Source organism: Syngnathus acus, chromosome 21, assembly GCF_901709675.1.
Source record: "Syngnathus acus chromosome 21, fSynAcu1.2, whole genome shotgun sequence".
Lineage (NCBI taxonomy): Eukaryota > Metazoa > Chordata > Actinopteri > Syngnathiformes > Syngnathidae > Syngnathus > Syngnathus acus.
In genome coordinates, this window is record NC_051105.1 from 8,441,786 (window position 1) to 8,462,657 (window position 20,872).

Genomic DNA, 20,872 nt, shown 5'->3' on the forward strand with positions numbered 1-20,872 from the left:
TTAGGATCTTGCATGTACTGGAGCCTATCCCAGCTGAGTTTGTCCTATATTCTTCCATATAGCATTTAATTATTCTGCCTGGCATATGAATTAAGACGTCTGTGGCGTTATTAGGGTTAATGCCAGCTCGTCATGCTGTGGATTAGTGCCATACCTGCCCCTAATCACACAGTATTAGCACTTGGTTTGACAAGGGGGATACTGTTTAATTGCCTGTCTTTTTATGTATGCGATACTATTCACAATTTAAAAGCAAATTTTCCCTGAAATTGGCAGCCGACATTTGAAATACCACTCTTCCTCCTTTTTGCAAAAATATTTCTTTTTAGGAATTCATTAGTTTTATGCTTTTAAAATAGGTGGCATTTATTTGGAACATTTCCATACAGGCACTTGAGGTACAGCAGTTTTTATGAGACTGGGCCAAGTGCCAACAAACAAAAATATATCACAGACAGACAGTGTAAAGTCATTAAATTGTTTTTATTACATCTATCTTTCAATTTACTTTATGTCAGAGCAGCAGCTCAATGTTTTGGCCTTGAAATATTATTTGTGAGGCGCAACTTATACAGTTGTACACATACACTAAACATTCAAAACCTGTTTAGCTTCCTAACTGCTTTAAGGCTATTGATTCATCGTGTATAGATATGGTAATAACAAAATGGCAATCAACAGTACAGTAAATATTCTATCTTAAAAATCACCTGTGCAAATCCTTCAATTGGAGAAGTTTTAAGACGAGGATCTAATAGAGTACTAATTCAGGGAAACATCACGATTAAAGGTTAAAAGTATGGATTGAAAGGGATGGATTTTAGGACATCAAACAATCAAGATTAGCAGCAATTGTAAAACAAAAAGCTATGAAATAAAATGTACCAAAAAAGTATACGGACCATGAACATACCTGTCACATTTTTCCTACGTACCTTTATGATTTTATTATATATTCTGTTATAAAGATGACTCCAAAAGCTAAAACATTCACGATGTAACCATTAAATATTTCAGCATGAAGTGACACCTTCTTAGGCATAATACTGGATTTCTTTGAACTTATTTTTTCAAGTTTTTAAGGTTAAATGTAGAGTGAACAACACACCTTCAGTGATGAATCAAGTTCTGACAGCAGAGGCACGTGCAAGCGTGCATCTGTTTATGAGTTAGAGTATATCTAAAAGGAGTAATAAAGTACATTTAGTAGTTAAGTAAACGGAGTCTAAAAATAAGCCCTATTGGCTAATATCTCTGGGTTTTTTCTCAATCTATGCAAAGGAAGATGATATTTACAAAAGCCATAGGAGAGACAAGTATGGCAGTGATTCCGGAGTATCTCCATCTAGAACATGAGTTATGATCCTTCACAACTGATCATCTTCAAGATTCTGGAAGGAAGAGAAGACATGGCGTGGGTTGGAAAATGCTGCAAGATGTCAACGTTCATTGACGAATGCTACCACCTTCGATATTAAGAGGTTTTTAAAATGTTCGCTTCCACAACGATGACCGGTTTCTCAATGTCGCCTTTGCTCTGAACCATTCTCAGCTCCAGCTGCGCAGGGCTGGGCCTCTTCCCTGGGCCGGCTTTTTCTGAAACATGGCAAAGCGGATGATCACATTCACTTCAAAGAATGCAGTTTTATTTGTTTTCATAGATTGTGTCCAGTACAAACAAACGGTACAGAACAGTCATTAGTCTAAGTAAAAATAAAATACCATTAGCATAATTAATAGTCCGCTTAATTACATGGTGCATGACTGAAACAGTCTTTTCACAGGCAGTCTGTGGGGAAAACAGAAAAATACCCAGTTAGATTGAGAACACCAAGTGGTCATTATGGCATTGTAACAGATATTTAAGGATTGAGAGCATGGCAGAGAGAGTGTGTGTGAATTTGTATGAACCTTGAGATCTTCAGGGTGATGGTGAGTCCAGGCAAGCAACAGGGCAGCAAACAGATCCCCCGTCCCCACAAACACAGCATCAACTTTGGGGATATCCATGCAGATCTTCTGAATGCTAACCGTCCCATCTGGTTTTACTACATCAGAATGAACAGTAAGATTAAAAAAGCGTGATGATTGTTATTGTATGAAGCCTGCTAAAATTGCAAAGGTACACAGAGGAATTTGCTATGGTACTTTACCGATTTTCTGGCTCCCGAGGGCCACCAGGTGGAGGGCTCCTTGATTTGAAGGCAAGTCAGTACTAGTGAGCACCACTGTTTTTGGACCCATTTTGTGAAGCAGCTCCATCGCCTGGGAGACATTTTTTTTTTTTTTTTTTTTACACTTTACAATTTTGGACTGCCATGCACAAAAACAGTACATCTAATGAAAAAAGGTACCCACCTTAAGAGCATCTTCTATTGTATGGATTTTAATCCCAGTTAATAACCTGTTGAAGAAAATACATCCATCGTTCACAAACACTGACTGGCATATTTATTATCCACATGCTTTCTTCCTCCACTTTTGTACTAATTAAAAGGCTACTCACTCTGCTTCAAAATGGTTAGGGGTAAGGATGTCAGCCAAAGGCACTACTTTGTTCCGGTAGACTGGGAGAAGTTCCTCGGGGACGTACTGGAAAAGGCACCAAACAAAACAAATGTTGTGACTTCTTTTTAGGTTACCTTCTCACTTCTATTTGACATGTCTGATTGCTTCTGTGTAACAAGATAAGACAGCGTTTTGTACAGTATATAAAAAATACTCACCATTGCACCATGGTCTCCCATTACAGGGTCACAAACTGTCACAAAAATATGCAGGACATAACTAGTTAGATGTTTTGGTTGTTCAATTCTGAATTAAATCTAACAGTATTGCACTCACCATATACCAAACTAGGATTGGCTTTCTTAAGCTCTTGAACAATTTCAACCACGGTCATCAGGAAGGACGTGTCCCTGCTGTACCCTTGTTTAAAAAAAAATAAATAAAAAAGTGGACAAAAAATTTGATTAAAATTCTTAACCTGACTTGCTCTTGTAAAATCCTGTCTGGGTATCTTTCAGAGTTTTTGACAATAATCACGTGAATAATATCCAATAGAAGACTGACCTGTGAGGATATAGTCATAGTGGTTGACCTTATTGAGCTTGATGCCCTCATACAGCACATTGAGCTCATCAGCTTTTAGGACTTGACCCTTCCAGTGGGCGTAGCCTAGAACAGGAGATAAACATTGAGTTATTGGTTTATTCAAATAACGCCATCCAACATAATACGTTATGCAATATTGGATGGGATATTTCCAGAAACTTCTTTCTTCATTTTTCTTTCTTCTCTTAAACGGAGCCTCTACACTGACTGAGAGTCTTTATCAGGCTGCCAGTTTTCCCCTTTTTTGGTGCCCCTTCATCGTGAACCCGCAACAAACCCCCACAGCTGTTGGGACTGCATAATGAAAGGACATGCAAACACAAAAAAGGAGCATCGAGTTCAACACGGGCCCTTCGCCGACTCAGAGAGCAGCTCCTGCAGTGAGAAAGCTTTTACGGGGGAAAAAAAAAAAATACTCAGACTTGCACTGGAACATTTAAAGGACATTTTCACAGGTCAAATTACAGGAGTGTACTTAGCCTGCGTGGAAAACAAAAGACGCATTTTATAAATTGACGAGACTAATGTGCAAATATCTCCTACGATGTGCGGACTCACATTCTTTACAAGCTTTGGTGTATAAAGCCCAGATCAAATTATAAATTTCTCTTGAACTACTTTGCAGTTTCATTCATTCATTAAAGTCTATGCAAGCCGAGGTTGGCAGTATCACTATAGTTGAATTGAAACGATGCTGGGAAAAGAAAACAAATCAATAGTTTTGCTTAAGTAGGGATTTTTGATCTCCTCGGCTTCCCTTACAGTTTACAGTGTAACAGAGTCAGATTAAATCAACGTAGCGAATACAAGTCGCCAGTGATAAATTGCTAACAAGAGGACCAAGACTAAAGTCTAACAATATACGTTAAACACTGACACAATGCGTCTTTTAGTCTTCCCTTCCTTAGAAATGAATTTTGGACCTTGATTGCAAAAGATTTCAGGGGCACCAAGTTTTTAGAATAGAGGCAAAGTACAAAGGCAGTAGACACTCATAGACTTAGATAACATAAATGGTTAAATGGTTATACAGTATATTGGCCATTCTTCAAACCAATTCCCTCAAGGCAGGCCCTTTGTAAATAAATGTATGATCCAACCTGTGTGATTGGAGAACTGCACAGAGTTGATGGAGTCCACTTCAAAGCCCAGAACCTGAGAAAAGTTTTTTAAATAGGGGGTTAAGAGAACCAAAAAAAAAAAAAAGCAGGTCGCAGGAATATCAGTTACAAGCTTGGGACCACCACTGCGAACATTGTTACTGCACAAATATACATATATTGACTTTCTTTGTCCAATAAAACAACAAGACTCTCAAATGTAATCATGTTAACCTTAAGGATTATCTACATGTATAAAATACTTTAAAGAGGATTTAGGTCAGAAAAAAAAGTTACTGTAGACTTCTTTCGTGACAAAGGCAACTGTCCACATGCAGAGCAAGTGTTCAAACTACCGACGCTGTTTAGCCACTTTGAACTCATCTCGCCTTTGCAAGAAAACATTATGTTGCGTTTGCGTGACTGTTACGATTTTTGTTTTTCCATTCATTGGTGATGTTAATGTATTTTACAGTTGGCAGTTGTAAGAGGTGAACACAACATGAAATTACATAACGATGCTGCAATATAATCTTCAATGATGTTAGCTACACAGCTACAAAGGTTATTATGCAAGAACCGATATCTACCTGCAGAGGGAATGTTGCAGACTTATTTCCAACATATCCCCGGACAACATGACTCTGGATGGACAAAACGCGACATTCCATCGCCGCCATGAGCCAAACTGGTATTAAAAACACGAAGCACAATCAGCAAACAAAACAAGTCCAAGAGCAACATTAAAACTCTGCACAGCTTCGGACGCGTTGAAAGTACCACCACCACACCGATTCGTTCTCTGCTTATTCAACTCATAAGCTGTCTGTCAAATTGTTTTGTCGTGGGTTCGTTAAACGTCATCTTTGGGCGGACCGAGGACCACGGACTTTGCTAGTTGTACTTCCGCATACATCAAAGTACCCGGATATGGCAGCCCATGTGGTACGGACAAAAGGACAAACTAAAACATGGAAATTAAATTACCCACACAAACGCATACATGGCATTGCGGCATTGAAAATGTAAAACAAATCAAAAGCCGTGGATTAGGTTATTTAGTTAATTCATATAATTTGATACGGTACGGCGTGTCCTTTTAAAAGACAAGCACCAAGCGGTTTAAAACTTTAAAAGGTATCTATCCGGAAAACGTATTACATTTGCCACCTTTTCACCTACAACAGTATTTCAACGACTAATAAGCCTGTATTTTAGGTATGTGACCACTAGATGGCAGCTCAGGACTTTTTGACGCGATTGACTGAACTTTATTTTATTCAAACAACAACAACAACAACAACAAAACAGTAATCAAACATTACAGCAACTTTCATAGTAAGAGATCACCCATAGTTTTTATGTCGGTTACATTTCTAACTTTAAATATAACGTGTTCAGGAAAAATATGAAATCCATTGCTTGAATAGAGTCACCTGGGCAGGAAAACACACCTTTTGTTCACGCGAAGTCACTTAAATTGTGCCTCATGTAGCGCTTGACCATAAAACGTTTACCAACCTTTGCTCTAAAATAACAACTTGTCGAGTATTCAGTGGTATTTTGAAACTGCACATCTTCAATCAACCAAACAAGATTATAACAAACCGTATCGACCTTGCTTGACTACTCATGACTGCGGATTGTATGTGTGGACATCACAAGACACAAAGTGAACTAAACATGTATTCATCCGCACACGGTCACCGACCGGAAATAGATCCTCATTGCCTGGCCGCCTCCGGGTTTGTCATGCCTACGTCAGAGGGGGCGGTGCTTTGCAAGCAGCGTCCTGACACGTAAGAGACCCACGCAATTCTTTTTTTTTTTTTTTAAAGGAAGAAGTTTCTTTCCCAGAAGTTGGATGAAAACCCCTTGGAATTGATGCAGTTGCTCTGTAGCGTCTCTCCAACTTACAACAACCTGGAGGTTCCTTAAAAAACGCACCGGGACGCTCCGGTAGAGGAGCCGACGCAGCGACATGAGATTTCCAATCCTTGTTTCTGCCCTGCGGTCGATTGGCCCAGTGGTAATCGGCATTTCTTTAGGATTCACATTGAGTCTCCTCAGTGTAAACTGGACACAAGAATTGTGTTATGCGGACCAGGGTACCCCTGTGAGTCGTGATGAGCAGTCCAAAGGAGCCCGAAAAACCAATTCAATTTCACCCGTCCACGACGAGTTGGAAGAGGATTGGGAACCAAGAATAGTGCCGTATAAACCGGTTGAGCAGAGTAACCCAAAGAAAGTTTTCAGGTATGTATAGTGACTGAAACTTTATGGCACACATCTCGTTATGTCTGGCTACAACATTTACATTCACGGCCACATTAGGTACATGTTAATAAATCAAATCAGGGGGGGGGGGGGGGGGGGGCAAACTTTTGTGCCGGTGTTTTTAGTCTCTTAAGATTTATGTCTTTATTAACAACGTCTCTTTAAACTGTTTTTCTGCATTTTGCATCAATGCCTAATTAATACACTTTTCACCATCAGGATTTTGGAGGTCATCGCAGATCAACAATTTTGCAAAAACGATCACCAAAACTATTTAATTAAAGCTACTGGGGGAAAAAAATCCAACTATAAATGCTGATAAACCCTGGATTATTAACGACGGAAGTGCAGAACATCCCTGGATGAACATGATCGTAATTAGTGTCCTATTAAGGGGATCGAATCAATGATGTCATTGATCAGAAGCAAATTATAACATTACAAACTATCACCATTATGCGTTCATATCCGTGTTTAGTGATTAAAGGTATAAAAATGACTGTGTTGCAAGAAAAACAACAAAACATGAATTAACCCCCCTAAAAAAAAACCAAAAAAAGCAAAAAAAATTAACCCCAAGAACTTAACTGCGAATCAATGTAACGTTTGTTGTTACCTTAGATAAGTTCAGGTATGTGGTGGTTCACCTCATCATTTTCGCAAAAAAGTTTTTTTTTTTCTTTTCCTTTTCTGTCTATCATCCTGGAAAGGATTACAAAGGATACATTGTCTACACCACCTTTTACCCAACGACAGCTGGAATAGGCTCCGACTCATCCATCCACAGCTCAAATGAAGACAATCACAATAGACACTAAATGGATGGATGGATAATTTATTGCCAATTTAGTTAGATTTCAATTTCTACTTTCTTTGACAGGAAAAAAGCTATCCAAGTAACTTACTTCATCATTCCCTAAGGACAGAGTATTATAAATACATTTTTGAATCAGCGCTACCACGAAACCACACTACCAATGTAGACTTGATACAGAGCAGTCACACATTCCAATGAGGAAACTCTTAAACTACATGCTGTACTCATGCTGTGCTGACATATTCAAATACGTCCACATTTTCCTGGACTCGTCCCTGTTTAAATATTAGCCCTCACCCCCCAAGAGACTTAAATATCGAACCCCTAAGTTTCATTTAAAAAAAGAAATGCTTTCCAACAGAGGTGAGTTTTGTTGTGATGAACTGATGTTTCCTTTCCAAAAAAGTTCTTAGTTTTAGTATCATGTCGTGACTTTCAATTTGTTCCATCAGGTACAAATCTATGGTCTTTGAATGTAGTTTTGGATCAAGGAAATTATAAATAAATAGGTCAGGGATTCATCTGAAGATTACTGGATGTCATCATGTGTAGCTTAATCATATGTAATCACAGGCTTAGAAATAAACACATACTCCTTTCGCAGATGTTGCAATTGCTTGGTCTTTCAAATAGTCATGTTACTTATTTGACACAACTAAAAACACCTTGAATCATGGTATGGTACCATTTTGACATTATACTGCCCTCTGCTGTTCACTGGATTGACATCAAAGTGCCCTTGGACTCACAGCACGAATGTCGCGGGACCAAATTCAATAAAATGGTGAATTGTGACGTTTGAACTTGTTGTTTTTGTGTCTTTTTTTTCAGGGCCAAATATATAAGTACAGAACTGGGGATTCGCGAGCCTCTGTTTGTCGGAGTCTTGACATCCAAAAACACCATCAATACCTTGGGTGTAGCTGTCAATCGCACCATCAGCCATCATCTGGACACCGTGGTCTTCTTCACCGGCACGTACAACCGTAAAGCCCCCCACGGAATGTTTGTAGTTTCACACGGAGATGAAAGACTGATCTGGAACATGTTTCAGACCATGAGGTACATTTACGAACATTATATCAACACGTATGACTGGTTTTACTTTGTCCAAGATGACGCTTACACCGAAGCCGACAGAATCAAAGATCTTGTTGGTCACCTGAGTATAAATGAAGACGTTTACATGGGCGGTCCAGAGGAGTTCATAGGCGGGGAGATGGAAGGGAGCTACTGTTACGGAGGCTTTGGCTACCTCCTGTCTCGAACTTTGCTGCTTCGACTTCAACCCTTCCTGGAAAATTGTAGAAACGATATTCTGAGCGCCAGGCCTGACGAGTGGCTCGGGAGATGCATCATCGACTACACGGCTACTAACTGCGTCAGCGACGTTCAGGTACGGAACTTTTTTTTTTTTAAATAATTTTTGTTCTTAGCATCATGGCATTGGACAAGATGGGTTAAGAGTAAGAGGTTTTTTTTTCTGTGAACGTTATCACTGCTTTTCATCTTTCTGTGAACCTTGTTGACATTTCTGAAGGTGTTTGTAGATCTTGACGGTCAAAGCTATCTACTCCGTCTCACTCTTGACTTCTCTCAATGCCGTGAAGGCTTTTTGTTTTTATAGAGCAAAGAATTGAAAATGTTGTAATCCTCCCCTTTAGCTATCATTGGCATTTCAGTCCTTTGTTGTTTTTGACCTTGCGTTTTACAAGGTGAATGCTCCATTATTTTGAAGACACTGAAATGGTACATTTGAATTACTTCTTGATGATTTCATTTTCATTCTGGTGGTCTATAAAGGCAAACTTCTAAAATCATACTGCGATATCCTCCGCTATCCTTCACAGCGTGACATATTAAGTACAAGACCTGGAGACAGTTTATAGTCTTTAAATAAGCTTGACGACTTGAAAGAAACCTGAATGATGGGAGAGCATCATTCAAAACAGCTGTCTCAATGTTATCTGAGTATTCCAAATGGTCGTGGCCTTGACCTGTGAGTCTGTACTTAAAAGTGAAAGGCACCGACTATATAAAGCTGTAATTACCATGCTTACATTTAGTCAATATTTATATTACAGAGTGGGTTACTAATACTCTCCTTTTTTTCCAACTGGAAGAAAAGAAAAAGAGAGAAGGGAAGCATACTGTAAATCTCCTGCAGTTGACATCGTGTAATCGTAACATCCTTGGTGTTGAAGTTCAGACAGACGTGAAGTTGGACGAGTTAAATGTCGTCACTGATGTAGAAGCGACATGCCATCATATTTATTCCATTTTGAGCTCAGCTCATTTGGGATTTTTATCATCAATCATCCTGGAACATTCGGAGTACTGTAACAAGATTATGGGGTACTGTCAGGCGTGGTTCCCCAAGGCCTAACCCATATTCTTCCATAGCTGTGCGGGAACTATGACTAATGGACAGAATATAAATATTCGTATACTTCTTTTTTTTTTTAAACCAGTACACCGAGCCAAAGCAAACCTAATTTTATGGAAATAAAAACAATTGGAACTTCCATAGAGGCGCTTACAATTTGGGAAGAACAAGTCATGTAATATTGCCTGACAAAAATCGGTCATGTCTCGACAGGGAGAGACTTCCCTGCCCTGGTAACCTGAGTCTTAATTCTTAACTCTTTTAATAGCCTGATAAATTGGATTCGCTTTTTTAATCACTCAAGCTCCTTGGGTGGTTACTTTGTTTACATCTTAAATGCCATCATCTTAGGTTGTTGTTTTATTGACTTAATTCTGCCCCCTTTGAATTCCCAATTCATAGCTGAAACTGATATTTGAATGATTTAAAATACAAAACAAAAGCAAGACTGAATGTGTCTTTCAAAGCTGTTCCTGCCATGTCGAATTTGAGCTCCTCTTTGTTCTACCTTAGGGGCTCCACTACCACCATTATCAGTTGGAGAAAAATTCCGATCCAAGCAAAGAGCAGAGTGAGCAGTTTCGAAGAGCTCTGACTGTCCATCCAGTGTCTGACCCTGAAGAGATGTACCGTCTGCACAGACACTTCACGGAGATTGAACTGCAGAAGACTTACGATGAGATTGCTAAGCTCCAGGTAAGCTGATTTCCAAGTGTCACAAATCACCTGTTCTCTCCGAGCTCGATTCTCAAACTTGCGCTCAAGCAGCGGCAATGTGACATTGATGGTGCGGTGGCTCCACTTGTCGTTCCACAGGCAGAAATAAAAAATGTCAGCGCTGACGCTTTTGACGGCAACCGGAGTGCACAGTGGCCAATAGGAATCAACCCACCTTTTGAACCAAAGTCTCGCTACGAGGTTATAAAATGGGACTACTTCACCGAAGATGACATTTATTCATGCATCGACGGATCCCCCAAGTGCGATCTGCATGGCATCGACCGCATGGATGTGGCTGATGTCATCGACGTAGCTGTCAAGGAGCTGAACGAGAAGTACAACCCAATTTTGCACCTGAAGAAGCAGCGCCTGATTAACGGCTACCGACGCTTCGACCCTACCAGAGGCATGGAGTACACGTTGGATTTACAACTGGAGGCGGTCACCCGCAAAGGTCACAGTCGTTCTATCACCAAGCGTGTTCATCTGGTTCGACCTTTGAGCCAGGTGGAGATCATTCCCATGCCGTATGTCACGGAAGGTACGAGGGTTCACACCATTATACCGATGACCGCGGTGGATCGGGACTATGTGGAGCAGTTCTTAAAAGTCTTTGCCGCCAATGCTTTTGAAACGAGTGAAAACATCATCCTGACCTTTCTATTCATTTATGATCTGGTGGAGGCACAGCAAGTTAACCAGAATGACATATTTGCCAGCGTGAAGACTCAGATAAACCTCTACGAGCACAAATACCCTACAGTGAAAATCCCTTGGATAAGCGTCAAGACAGAAACGCCATCTCAGATCAAATTCATGGATATCATCTCCAAAAAACACCCAGTTGACACACTCTTCCTCCTAGCGAGCGTCAACACCAAAGTCAATTCAGAGTTTGTCAACCGCTGCCGCATGAATTCCATCAACAACTGGCAAGTCTTCTTCCCAATCCATTTCCAGGATTACAACCCTGACGTGGCCTATCACAACAAGCCACGCCCGGCCACAATCGACCTGCTGAAGGATTCGGGACATTTTGATCGCTGGTCATTCGACGAAGCTTGTTTTTACAACGCCGACTACATGGCGACGCGCACGAAAATGGTCGCAGATGTCCAAGAGAACGAGGATATCCTCGAGACGCTGGACATCTATGACATGTTTGTGAAATACTCGGGGTTGCACGTATTCAGGGCGGTCGAGCCGGCTTTACACCAGGGCTACCGCGACCTAACCTGCAACCCACGGCTCAGCGAGGACATCTACCACAGGTGTGTTCAGAGCAACCTGGAAGGCGTGGGTTCTAGCTCCCAACTCGCAATGCTGCTGTTTGAACAAGAACAAGCCAACAGCACATGAGAGCCAAACCTCTTTGCTCACGCGGGGCGTGAAAAGCTGTGTATCTTCAAATAGATGTTAGGACAAAACAATTTCTATGCGTCTGAATATAACGGCGACGCTGAACAAATCAATCACGTTTACAACACTATTAAGCACATCGAGCAATGCACCGAGAACAACTAAACTTAACTCGCTGCAATGGAAAAAACTGCGCCCCCTGGTGTTCGGAAGATTTTTCATATATTGTCCCTGTTACGGTTTGGCACTGGCTTGCGAAATCTCACTTGCTACCTGGAAACGTTACTTTTGTTGTGAAAGATGAAGTTCTACAACAGTGCATTTTCACCGCAAAAGGAATTTCCAACCGTCTGCCACTCATGAACACTAGTTGCACAACCCCTCAGTGGCATTCGGTCACGGATGCTCGGTGTAGGGCAGGGAAGTAGCCAGAACCGAAGGACGTGCATACCATTCACATTTTGCAATATTTGACCACTATGTTATGGAAGCAGGGTTTTTTACGATTGGGTGTGCCCAGTCACACACCCTCATTGTCTGCAACCTATATGTTTCCACAATAACCAGGATCTTGATCTTGGTTTTGTGCTATTAGGTCCTCTCTTTTTTGCACTAGGGGCCAGCCTGCAATTGTTTGTGATGGACAGAGCATGGCTGCTTTGGTATAAGTTTTCGTGTCGGTCAGTCCGAGTTAACCAAATAAGATATTTAAAAGTGGTTTGCACTGTAACAGTCTTCAGGCCTGCACCGTCACTGACCAAAAACACAAACATTGTTTTAGTAAACACAGTCCTTTGCAAGATGAACGGTGTAGACAGTTACCTTCTATTCTTCGTCTGTAGTTATGCATCAAAATTGCTGTAATTGTGCCTTGAAACTGATTTTTCCAACAGATGGTTCTTTTTAACGTCGTATTTATATTACATAATAGTTTTGCCATTCAGGTGCTGAAGTTGTGTTTTTCATCAGTCTTTTGAGTTGGTACGCCACACTTAGCCGATGCTTGAAGCTGAGTCGGGATGTTGCAAGACTTTTTGAGGCCCATTTGGGCGCAAGCGCCTCTCCACAAGTTATGTATGTGCCTCAAACCACGGACTGGAGCATTTCTTGCCCGTCTTTGGTATGTATATAGGGGCGTGTGCACATTTAACTCTATATGACTAAATATGTGCTCACGGGAAGCCTGGAAGAACTGAATATTTCCCAAGAGATTTTCTGGGTGCGGTAGAAATTCTTCATGCCAGCATTGTTTGACAACATGTGTTTATGTGGTCTGCGAGGACTAATATTTGAACTCGCCAAGGTTTTAATGAGTCCAATTTCATTTCCACTATCCATTGAAGTTCTCGCGTATCATTGTCCTCTTTTGTTATAGTTACATTTAAAGTAAGCGCAAAGTTTTAATAGAACAATTTTACTGCAACGGTATTGGAATGGTAGCAATAGACGCAGGAACGTTTTTTTTTTTCCTTTTAAAATAAAGAAGTTACTTAAAAAGTGCAATATTGCTGCTATCGCCACTGTTGAGTTACCAGATGGAAAACATTGGCATTTACTTGATATTACCATATGGTACTTTTTTTTTTTTCTCCACCCTCATCGAATCAAAGAATCAGGTACAAGGGATTCAAAGTAATCCATTCTTGGCAAGTTTTTCAAGATTGCTCTAAATGCAATGACTTGATTTACTTGTGCAAGTTTGTGTGCAGATGATGCCCCACAGCATGCGTCTGGAGATTGGCCAATTATTAATTAGATGGTTTCTACTCGGTTGGAAATGCTGCAAAAAGGCCAAGAGCTAGAAATATAAGCACCGTTTTTTTTCTTTTCTTCCTTACTGTGATTCATGCAATGATTCATTCACAATAATAATCCCACACATTACGATGTATGACTACGATGATTTAGGTTGATCTTTTAAAACTGTTTTGCTGTATTTTTCTTTGAACTATTATATTTTACAGACCATGGGGTCATTTTACTGTTTTTTTTTTTTTTTTTGACAAGCACAATGTTTTTATCAAGACAATGCTCTGCTGAATGTTTTCCCACGAAGAGCATGAAACAATGAACCAATATTTGTTAACCTTCCCAAAACCACTGTGAATTTTGGCTACAACAAAATGATCTGTGTGTTCACCAAAGCCAACAAAGTCGGACTATGTTGAACTATGCTGTAGACTGTTTGATCATAACGCACAAATTTTTTTAGACACTTTTTTAAAGCCTTTGTAGTTCCATCCATCACTTCACGTTATCCGATGATGAACACTCCCTTGTTGTTATTTGTTATTATTATTGTGGCATTTGGCCTCGATGACCATTTAAATATTTCTTTTGTTTTCTGTTACGTAATATGTCCAATACCATTTGTTTTTTTTCATCTAGATTATTGGAACCAAATGTGTTTGATTTTTACTGGTACCAATCTAACCAAAGCAAGTGAAACAAGATGCGTTTTTCAACATGTGCTGTAATCACCAATCGAATGTGAAATGTAATTTTCTTTTTTTAAATTAAATAAAACGTGTTTTATGATTAAGTCAATGTTTATATTTTCAGTGGCTTCAACAATGAAAACATCTTTAGAAATGGTGAAATCTAGTTCGTCCTTTAGGTGTCAGCAGAAGAGCGCACGACCAGTACAAAGTAGCTGTTGTGAGTAATATAAATTCTGGTCAATATTTCAAGCACAATTCCTTTTTATTGGGTGTCTTGACAAGTTCTATACCATTAGCAATCCTGATCTTGTCAGACCTGAAGCACTTTTTGTCTGGCTTGGGTAAAAGTAGGGAAAATACTGCAATCGTAATTATAGTTTTAGTTATGTCAAGGGTCCATATGTACTCTCCTGAGGCATGTCGTATAAACCACATAATTACAGAGCAGCTGGGACTTAATTGCAAGCCATCATTTTGTACTTGGTTTTATGCACTTTCTCCTCCCACACAGAAGCATATTTGCCTCAAATCATCCAGGAACTGATTTAGTTTTCCCTGACAGTTTGAGTCCATGTCAAGGTTCTGTCAAAGTCACGACATTAAACAGAAGAATTGTTAGGAGATAACCAAATGATTTTTGACACTAAAAGCCAAATGATGTGTGTGTGTGTGTCACCTTTAACTTCCTTGTTGGCTTGCGGCCATTCATGATATATACATAACTGTATCTTGTAATCCAAGTTAAACTTCAAAAACTGAAAGTCATGGTTCTGATGATTCGCATACCAGTTTTGGTTCCTCCAATTTGCATGTTTTTAACAGGTACTCAAGACTTTCTCCTGCATGCCAAAAACATCCGTTAGACTCTAAACCGGTGGTATAAATCTTAAAGGGCCGCAAAGATTTTTAAGATTTATATAGGTTGGTCAGTCTATATGTGATTTAACGAGACGTTGTGGCTAAAATGTAATCACTAAATGCCACCGTGTGACTAGGAATTGCCTCGAAAGTAAACTCCTAAGGGTCTCGGGGGAATCCCAAGAATGCAGGCCGCATGCTGTTCAGTCTGCCGCGGTGCAAGCCTGAGGCCCGATAGCGTGCCCGGTTGGCGGCACCCCGCACGGCTTACGTGCACACGTGACGCCTCCTGGCCCATATCTGCATTTGAAAACAAGCTTCTTAATCACTAGCCTGTGCGAGTCATGCAGATTGTAATCCAAATGGGCCTCGGATATGGACGGTGTGAAGAAAGACGAAAACAAAAGCTCCTTCGTTCCCATTTAGGTATATTCGGCAATAAAAAAATGTCCCGTATTCTTCTCGACACGCCAGGCCCCGGTGCGACTTGTCCGAGAGCGCCCGCTATTATTGATGACAGAGGACAGGATTGTTATGCATGGCCTTGTGTGGGATGCCATGGGAGAGCGCGATTGGGAACCTTTTGAAAATGTCAGTGACACATGATTATGAATATTAAACAGTCATATACAGCCCGTGATTACTTGACAGGAATAGGGGAGTTGACAGATGGCGCTGTGCGGTGGCTCATGGTGAATATCCAAGTTGCTGAATGTTGTATTCTTCACCGTGGGCCCCAATATTTTGTCTGTGCACAAGATTGGCATCTAATTATACACCATTCATATTCTACCACACATATACAGAGAACTTACAAATCTAATTTCAAAAACTGGACACAATTTGTTTGCTTAACTTTGCTGTATTACCTCACCATACTGATTAAACACTTAAAGTTTCATTAAATGTGAAAAAGGGATTAATATTAACAAAAAAAAGATTGCAGTATGCTTTTTGTATGAAGTCTAATGATGAGGGCAAAAGAGTGAGAAACTACTTAAAAATCCCTATTAACCCCGAGATCTCTGAAGCTAAACTGATTAGTTTGAAGTTTGAATCGCTAAAGTCCATTTTAAGGGCTTGATGTCATCAGCGTTATCTCATCTGCTTGGAAAATGCTCAGAGTCAACAATCCAGAATGTTAAACCTGTTTAATATTTCTCATCAGAAAAATTTACGTGCTTTGGTTCTTAGAGCGACGTTCTAGTTTGACACTAGTGAAAAAGAGACGCTACCCAAATTGTTTATTCACTGTAAAACAAACGGACTAAAACCCTTGGAAAAATTAGTAACATATTTATTTATGTGCTGTACTCAAATTAGCTTAAATAAATTTTAATACAGAAATGATCTTAAGTGTGCAGTCTTCAAATTACTGTAATTAAATTAGATTACAGAAACATTTATTACAAGCTTCCAGTACTCAAATTGGTTAAATTCTGATACAAAGCAATGCAGAACTCTCTCTGAAGGTCACAATGATTGTCATTGGCGCTCCACATCAACATTGATCAGATCCCCCAAAAAAACTTACCGTTACTGCTGCTTCAAAAAAAAAAAAAAGGTGATCCTCAATCATCTTTTTCTCAATCATGTAAAATGTGCTCATTAAAGATGTACACACATACACCCTCAGTTCATTCCTTGAAATTTTCTGGACTTTTCTTAAATAGGTCAGGTAAGAATGTAAAGTGGAACCTCTAAAGGTTGAACATAATTCAGGTTTCAGTCATTTTTTAAGATTCCAATGCCGCACCAGTATAAGAAGAAGCCTAATATGAACAATGGTAAATACCAAACCAATAATTTGATGATAAATGTTTTTTTTAATGTTGACAACACTGATGCAGCGAAATTTTACTTTTGTGTTGCAAATATAAAAAGAACATTTCTGCTTGTGCTTGAGAGGCGAGTCTCTTCACATAAAAACGGAACCGACCGATTTTTACGTACATTCTGTCTGCCAGCGATGCTCCGTCTTCTGTTACAATCAGTTCCATTTCCAGTTTGATGGTCACTGCTGTTTTGTTTGACTTTGGTCGTTTGAATCCCCAATCTTACAACTTCAGGGGGCTCTTCCACTTTTGAGGTTCCACTATACATGTGCGTGTAGAAAACAAAACGTAGAGGGGAAATAATGTCCACAATCCATAGTCATTGTTCTTACCTGTACAAATGTATTGATATTTTTCTTCATCAGTAGATTTTCAGTGTACAGCAATTGCTACAATCATGATCGCATAGAAAATTATTTCTCTAAAATGTATAAATAACAAAAGAATTACTTAAGTTATATAGTAATGCATTATAAACAACAACCATTAAAACAGAATCTCTCGGGGTTTTTTTTTTTTTTTTTTTACAATGTTAATGTTACAATGTACAATGCTACTCGCTAACACCTTTGCCACAAATAAACTATGTGTAATGATGTGGAAAGATGCCACTTCAATCTTAAAGAAAAAAAATCAGTTCCACTTTGATAACCTCTTTGAATTACTTTAACACAAAAGAGCTTTGTTTACTTTAGAGTTCATCTTGTATACAATATAGAACATATAGTATCTCTTTAAATGATTAGATATTTCACAATGTTTCAATGACTTGATGCAGCAATAGGCTACAGTGTGTACTCCATGAAAGGGGAATAGCTTAAGGGAAAAAACAAAAAACATCAAGATGGCTTTAACACAAACAAATAAAAAAAATCATACTGTCCTTTTTGGGGAGTACATAAACGGCATCAAGTGGTCATGCAGTCGTCGCTCGTTTCCCTCCGGGAAAGGAAACACGCACCGTCAACATAAAGTGCCTGACTTCTCACTTGAAGCAAGACAAAGTTAAAGGGGTTCCACCCATCCTGATAAAACAAAACAAGCAAACAAAACGCAGTGTCCATTTTGTGCCTACTTACGGTACATACAAGTGCTTTGTTAGCATCACAAGTTTGGTGTTGGACTTTGGCTGGAGCTTTTCACTGATGGCAGCAAAGAACTGGCGCTTTAATGCAGAAGGTCTCTCCTCCAACAAACACTGCTTTTTTCTCCCTGCGGTTGTCAATGCAAAGAAAATTACGGAAAGAATGGTTGGATCTAGCACGTGAAGTCCTCAAATGGTCCGTGATGTCCGCTGTGATGATGGTGAGGATGGTGGTGATGATTGGGTAGCATCGTGTTGGCGTACGCCCCTTCTGGGTGATTCCGCGTCACGGCGTTGGGCTCCTGTTAAAAAGCACAGAAAATAACTTAAATCACAATAAATTCTGGCTTCATTCCGTTTGTACCTCTCAGTTACAAGCAAATATTTTATCCTGTGCGAAAAGAGCTAATATTACTGCAGCTTATGGAGTCACGTGAAAAATTCTTCTTTTTTGTGTCTTCATGGCTGTGTGTTGGTCCATCGTCCCCAAACTTTTGTCCAACTCCCGACAACATCACATCCGCTAATTTGCATTAAAAAAAAAATCAATAACGCTTGTTTTTTTTCCCATGCAAAGTTAATTATATTACAGAAGAGAATGGAGCACTGCATACATTTAGGAATCGATTAATTTAATGATGACTGAAAAAAGCAATCACCTGGGAAAGGGCGCCACAAACAATTAAAAAAAGCTGAACTGAACCAGGAAAGGACAAAAGAAGAAACACAAATAATACTGCATAAAAAGAAAACAGATGCGGGCAAATGTACTGGTTCTCATCACTGGAACTGAGAACTTACTCTCGAGCCATTTAAGAAACATCCAAATAAAAATGTTGCAATAAACAAGTTCAGCCCCTGAGCAAATGATCGTAATGAATGAAGAGCATTGCATATGGTTAGTTCAGAAGTGGAAAAGTAAGATTTCCCCATCAAGGCCCGTTTCCTAATAGAATCATCGTGCCACGGGGAAGGAAGTAGATACGACATGAAAAGAAGCGCAGCGGTACAGAATGTGCCGGACCTCTGTTTTCATCTCTTCCAGGCCCACTGTTGCAACAGTAGCAGGCTGCGGTTGCGGCTTGCTTTTCTTTTCCTCTTTTTGTGGCCTCAGTGCACGTTGTAGCCGCTGCTTGAAGACCTGCATGAAAACAGCAAACACAAGAAGAACTGAGATGAGAAGAGTGCGTGCAAGAAATTGAGCAAAAGCTGAGATGATGACACTAATACCCAAGTAGAAAGTAAGTAGCCATTTTCCATCCATAATCCATCCAGCTATTTTCTATAGTGCTTGTAGTTGTTGTGTTTCAGACATTTGTCTCTGGAACGACTCTTACTGCTTACGTGGTCCAAATATCTGATTTGGACATGCTGGATATGCAACCCGAGCGTCTGGGGGCCCGATATGCTCATTTAATCAGGCAGCGTGACATTAGTCAGACTGCACGATAAATGACAATCAGTCCTAGGGGAATTTGGGGCGACATTTTGTCTAGGCCCGCTGGATTGCGGTCAACAAAGGGCCTGCCAGTGTTTTTTTTTTTTTTTAAATCATGCAAAATTAGGGGAAGGCTAGCATGAACTAGCTACGTTTTAATGTAATTTTATGCTTCAGTATCTTGTGTGACATGAATCATGATGTTGCTTCATGTGCGAAATATTGTTATTTTGATATATTCACACTTAACCAGCAAAAGGCAAACATGCAAACTTGAATCAGATACCTCATAGATATAATCCAGTATTTCTAAGATAGTCAGGATGCTGGCTCCAATGAAAAGACCCATCTGGCCACCAATGTCACCTACAAACAGCGCAATAAAACAATTCACCTTTTTCTCGAATATTTTCACAAATGATTTCCTCAATAGTGGTACCTTGAGATATGACTGGCTTGACCATTTTTTTGAGATGATTAAAAGCCGTCATTCGCTGAATTTTTTTTTTTTCTGCTTTGATTGTTAGGCAAAAATTTCAGAGCATTGTATTCTGGCAGTGAACTCAATTTATCCCAATTATGGAATGACGTAAACTCATATATCATGGCACCACTGTAATACATACATTTTCTTGGTGGCGGAAGTCATACCTAATAAACCCGCAACGTCATAGGCCTTCTTTTGCTCTATTGTTTCAAAGTTGAGCGCCTCAAAGAAGATGTCCAATACCAGAAAATTGTCTCTAAGAAAAACAGTCAGAATATTAAAATACGGCAAATCACAACATAACAAGAATCAGATCAGAAAAAAAATACTACTTTGGAAAACTGTGATCAACACTTTTTCATATTTTCAATGTTGGTGCATTTTTAATTTTTAATTTTGTCTTTGCACCAAGTGACAGAAAAAAAACCGGATTCATTGATTAATCAACAGATCAACCAATGATTAAAATCATTATTAGTTGCAGTCCTAATATTAGTGCCACTTGTCTTGTTAACTCACAAAAACACAAATGGCTGATTAAAAAAAATAGAAAAAAAGTCAAGGTACGATAATAAACATTGTGTTGTCGACTTTTATGTTGCGTGCAAGTGACCACAAACTCGAGGTCAGAGTTAATGATCAGTTTCATGAGAAGCGCATCACCGCTCTCACTCTGTCGAGTTTGTCGCTCTGGAGCGCTCGTACCGGATGTAGTCTTCGGACTTGTCGTATTTCCTGGAGAGATACCGAGCTGAACCCTTGCTTGGGATTTTGACCATGGAGAGCTCTTTGCCGTAACGGGTGAGATTACAAGGCGTCTCGCATGGACAGGTGTCCCCGCTGGTCTTCTGGAGCTGGGCTGCAACATTGTGAGATGAGAACAAATGATTCGCAGTGTGCCGTCTATTTTCATACACGATGGCATAGATTTCTCATGAAGGAACTTTCCCTCTATG

General features: G+C 39.7%; 3 protein-coding genes across 4 annotated transcripts in view; 1 reads left to right on the plus strand and 2 right to left on the minus strand.

Annotated features, from left to right (window-relative positions):
- Window positions 1-464: 464 nt before the first annotated feature.
- LOC119139801 (pyridoxal kinase-like) lies at window positions 465-5,124 on the minus strand. 2 transcript variants are annotated; one of them, XM_037280791.1, is made up of 12 exons: window positions 4,805-5,124; window positions 4,215-4,269; window positions 3,073-3,177; window positions 2,845-2,928; window positions 2,727-2,761; window positions 2,507-2,592; window positions 2,359-2,404; window positions 2,154-2,265; window positions 1,912-2,048; window positions 1,723-1,789; window positions 1,467-1,596; window positions 465-1,391 (listed from the first exon to the last, which is right to left on the minus strand). In XM_037280791.1, the coding sequence occupies exons 1-11, from the start codon at window positions 4,892-4,894 to the stop codon at window positions 1,475-1,477; spliced, it is 939 nt and encodes a 312-aa protein (XP_037136686.1). In that variant the 5' UTR covers window positions 4,895-5,124; the 3' UTR covers window positions 465-1,391; window positions 1,467-1,474. The 2 variants fall into 2 exon arrangements, with proteins under 2 accessions (XP_037136686.1, XP_037136685.1); XM_037280790.1 differs by lacking the exon at window positions 4,805-5,124 and adding an exon at window positions 4,512-4,613.
- Window positions 5,125-5,993: 869 nt separating this feature from the next.
- On the plus strand, window positions 5,994-14,315 carry chpfa (chondroitin polymerizing factor a). The gene is made up of 4 exons (XM_037280787.1): window positions 5,994-6,470; window positions 8,140-8,704; window positions 10,208-10,390; window positions 10,511-14,315. Exons 1-4 carry the CDS (start codon window positions 6,196-6,198, stop codon window positions 11,771-11,773), a joined length of 2,286 nt encoding a protein of 761 aa, XP_037136682.1. The 5' UTR covers window positions 5,994-6,195; the 3' UTR covers window positions 11,774-14,315.
- A 2,038-nt stretch (window positions 14,316-16,353) lies between these two features.
- asic4a (acid-sensing (proton-gated) ion channel family member 4a) overlaps window positions 16,354-20,872 on the minus strand; it is a 50,444-nt gene continuing 45,925 nt past the window's right edge. The window contains exons 6-10 of the mRNA XM_037280789.1: window positions 20,622-20,775; window positions 20,081-20,172; window positions 19,716-19,795; window positions 19,016-19,132; window positions 16,354-18,293 (exon numbers count right to left, since the gene is read on the minus strand). Of these exons, the coding sequence (XP_037136684.1) occupies window positions 18,165-18,293; window positions 19,016-19,132; window positions 19,716-19,795; window positions 20,081-20,172; window positions 20,622-20,775 (572 nt within the window). The 3' untranslated portion in view covers window positions 16,354-18,164. The remainder of the gene's footprint in view (window positions 18,294-19,015; window positions 19,133-19,715; window positions 19,796-20,080; window positions 20,173-20,621; window positions 20,776-20,872) is intronic.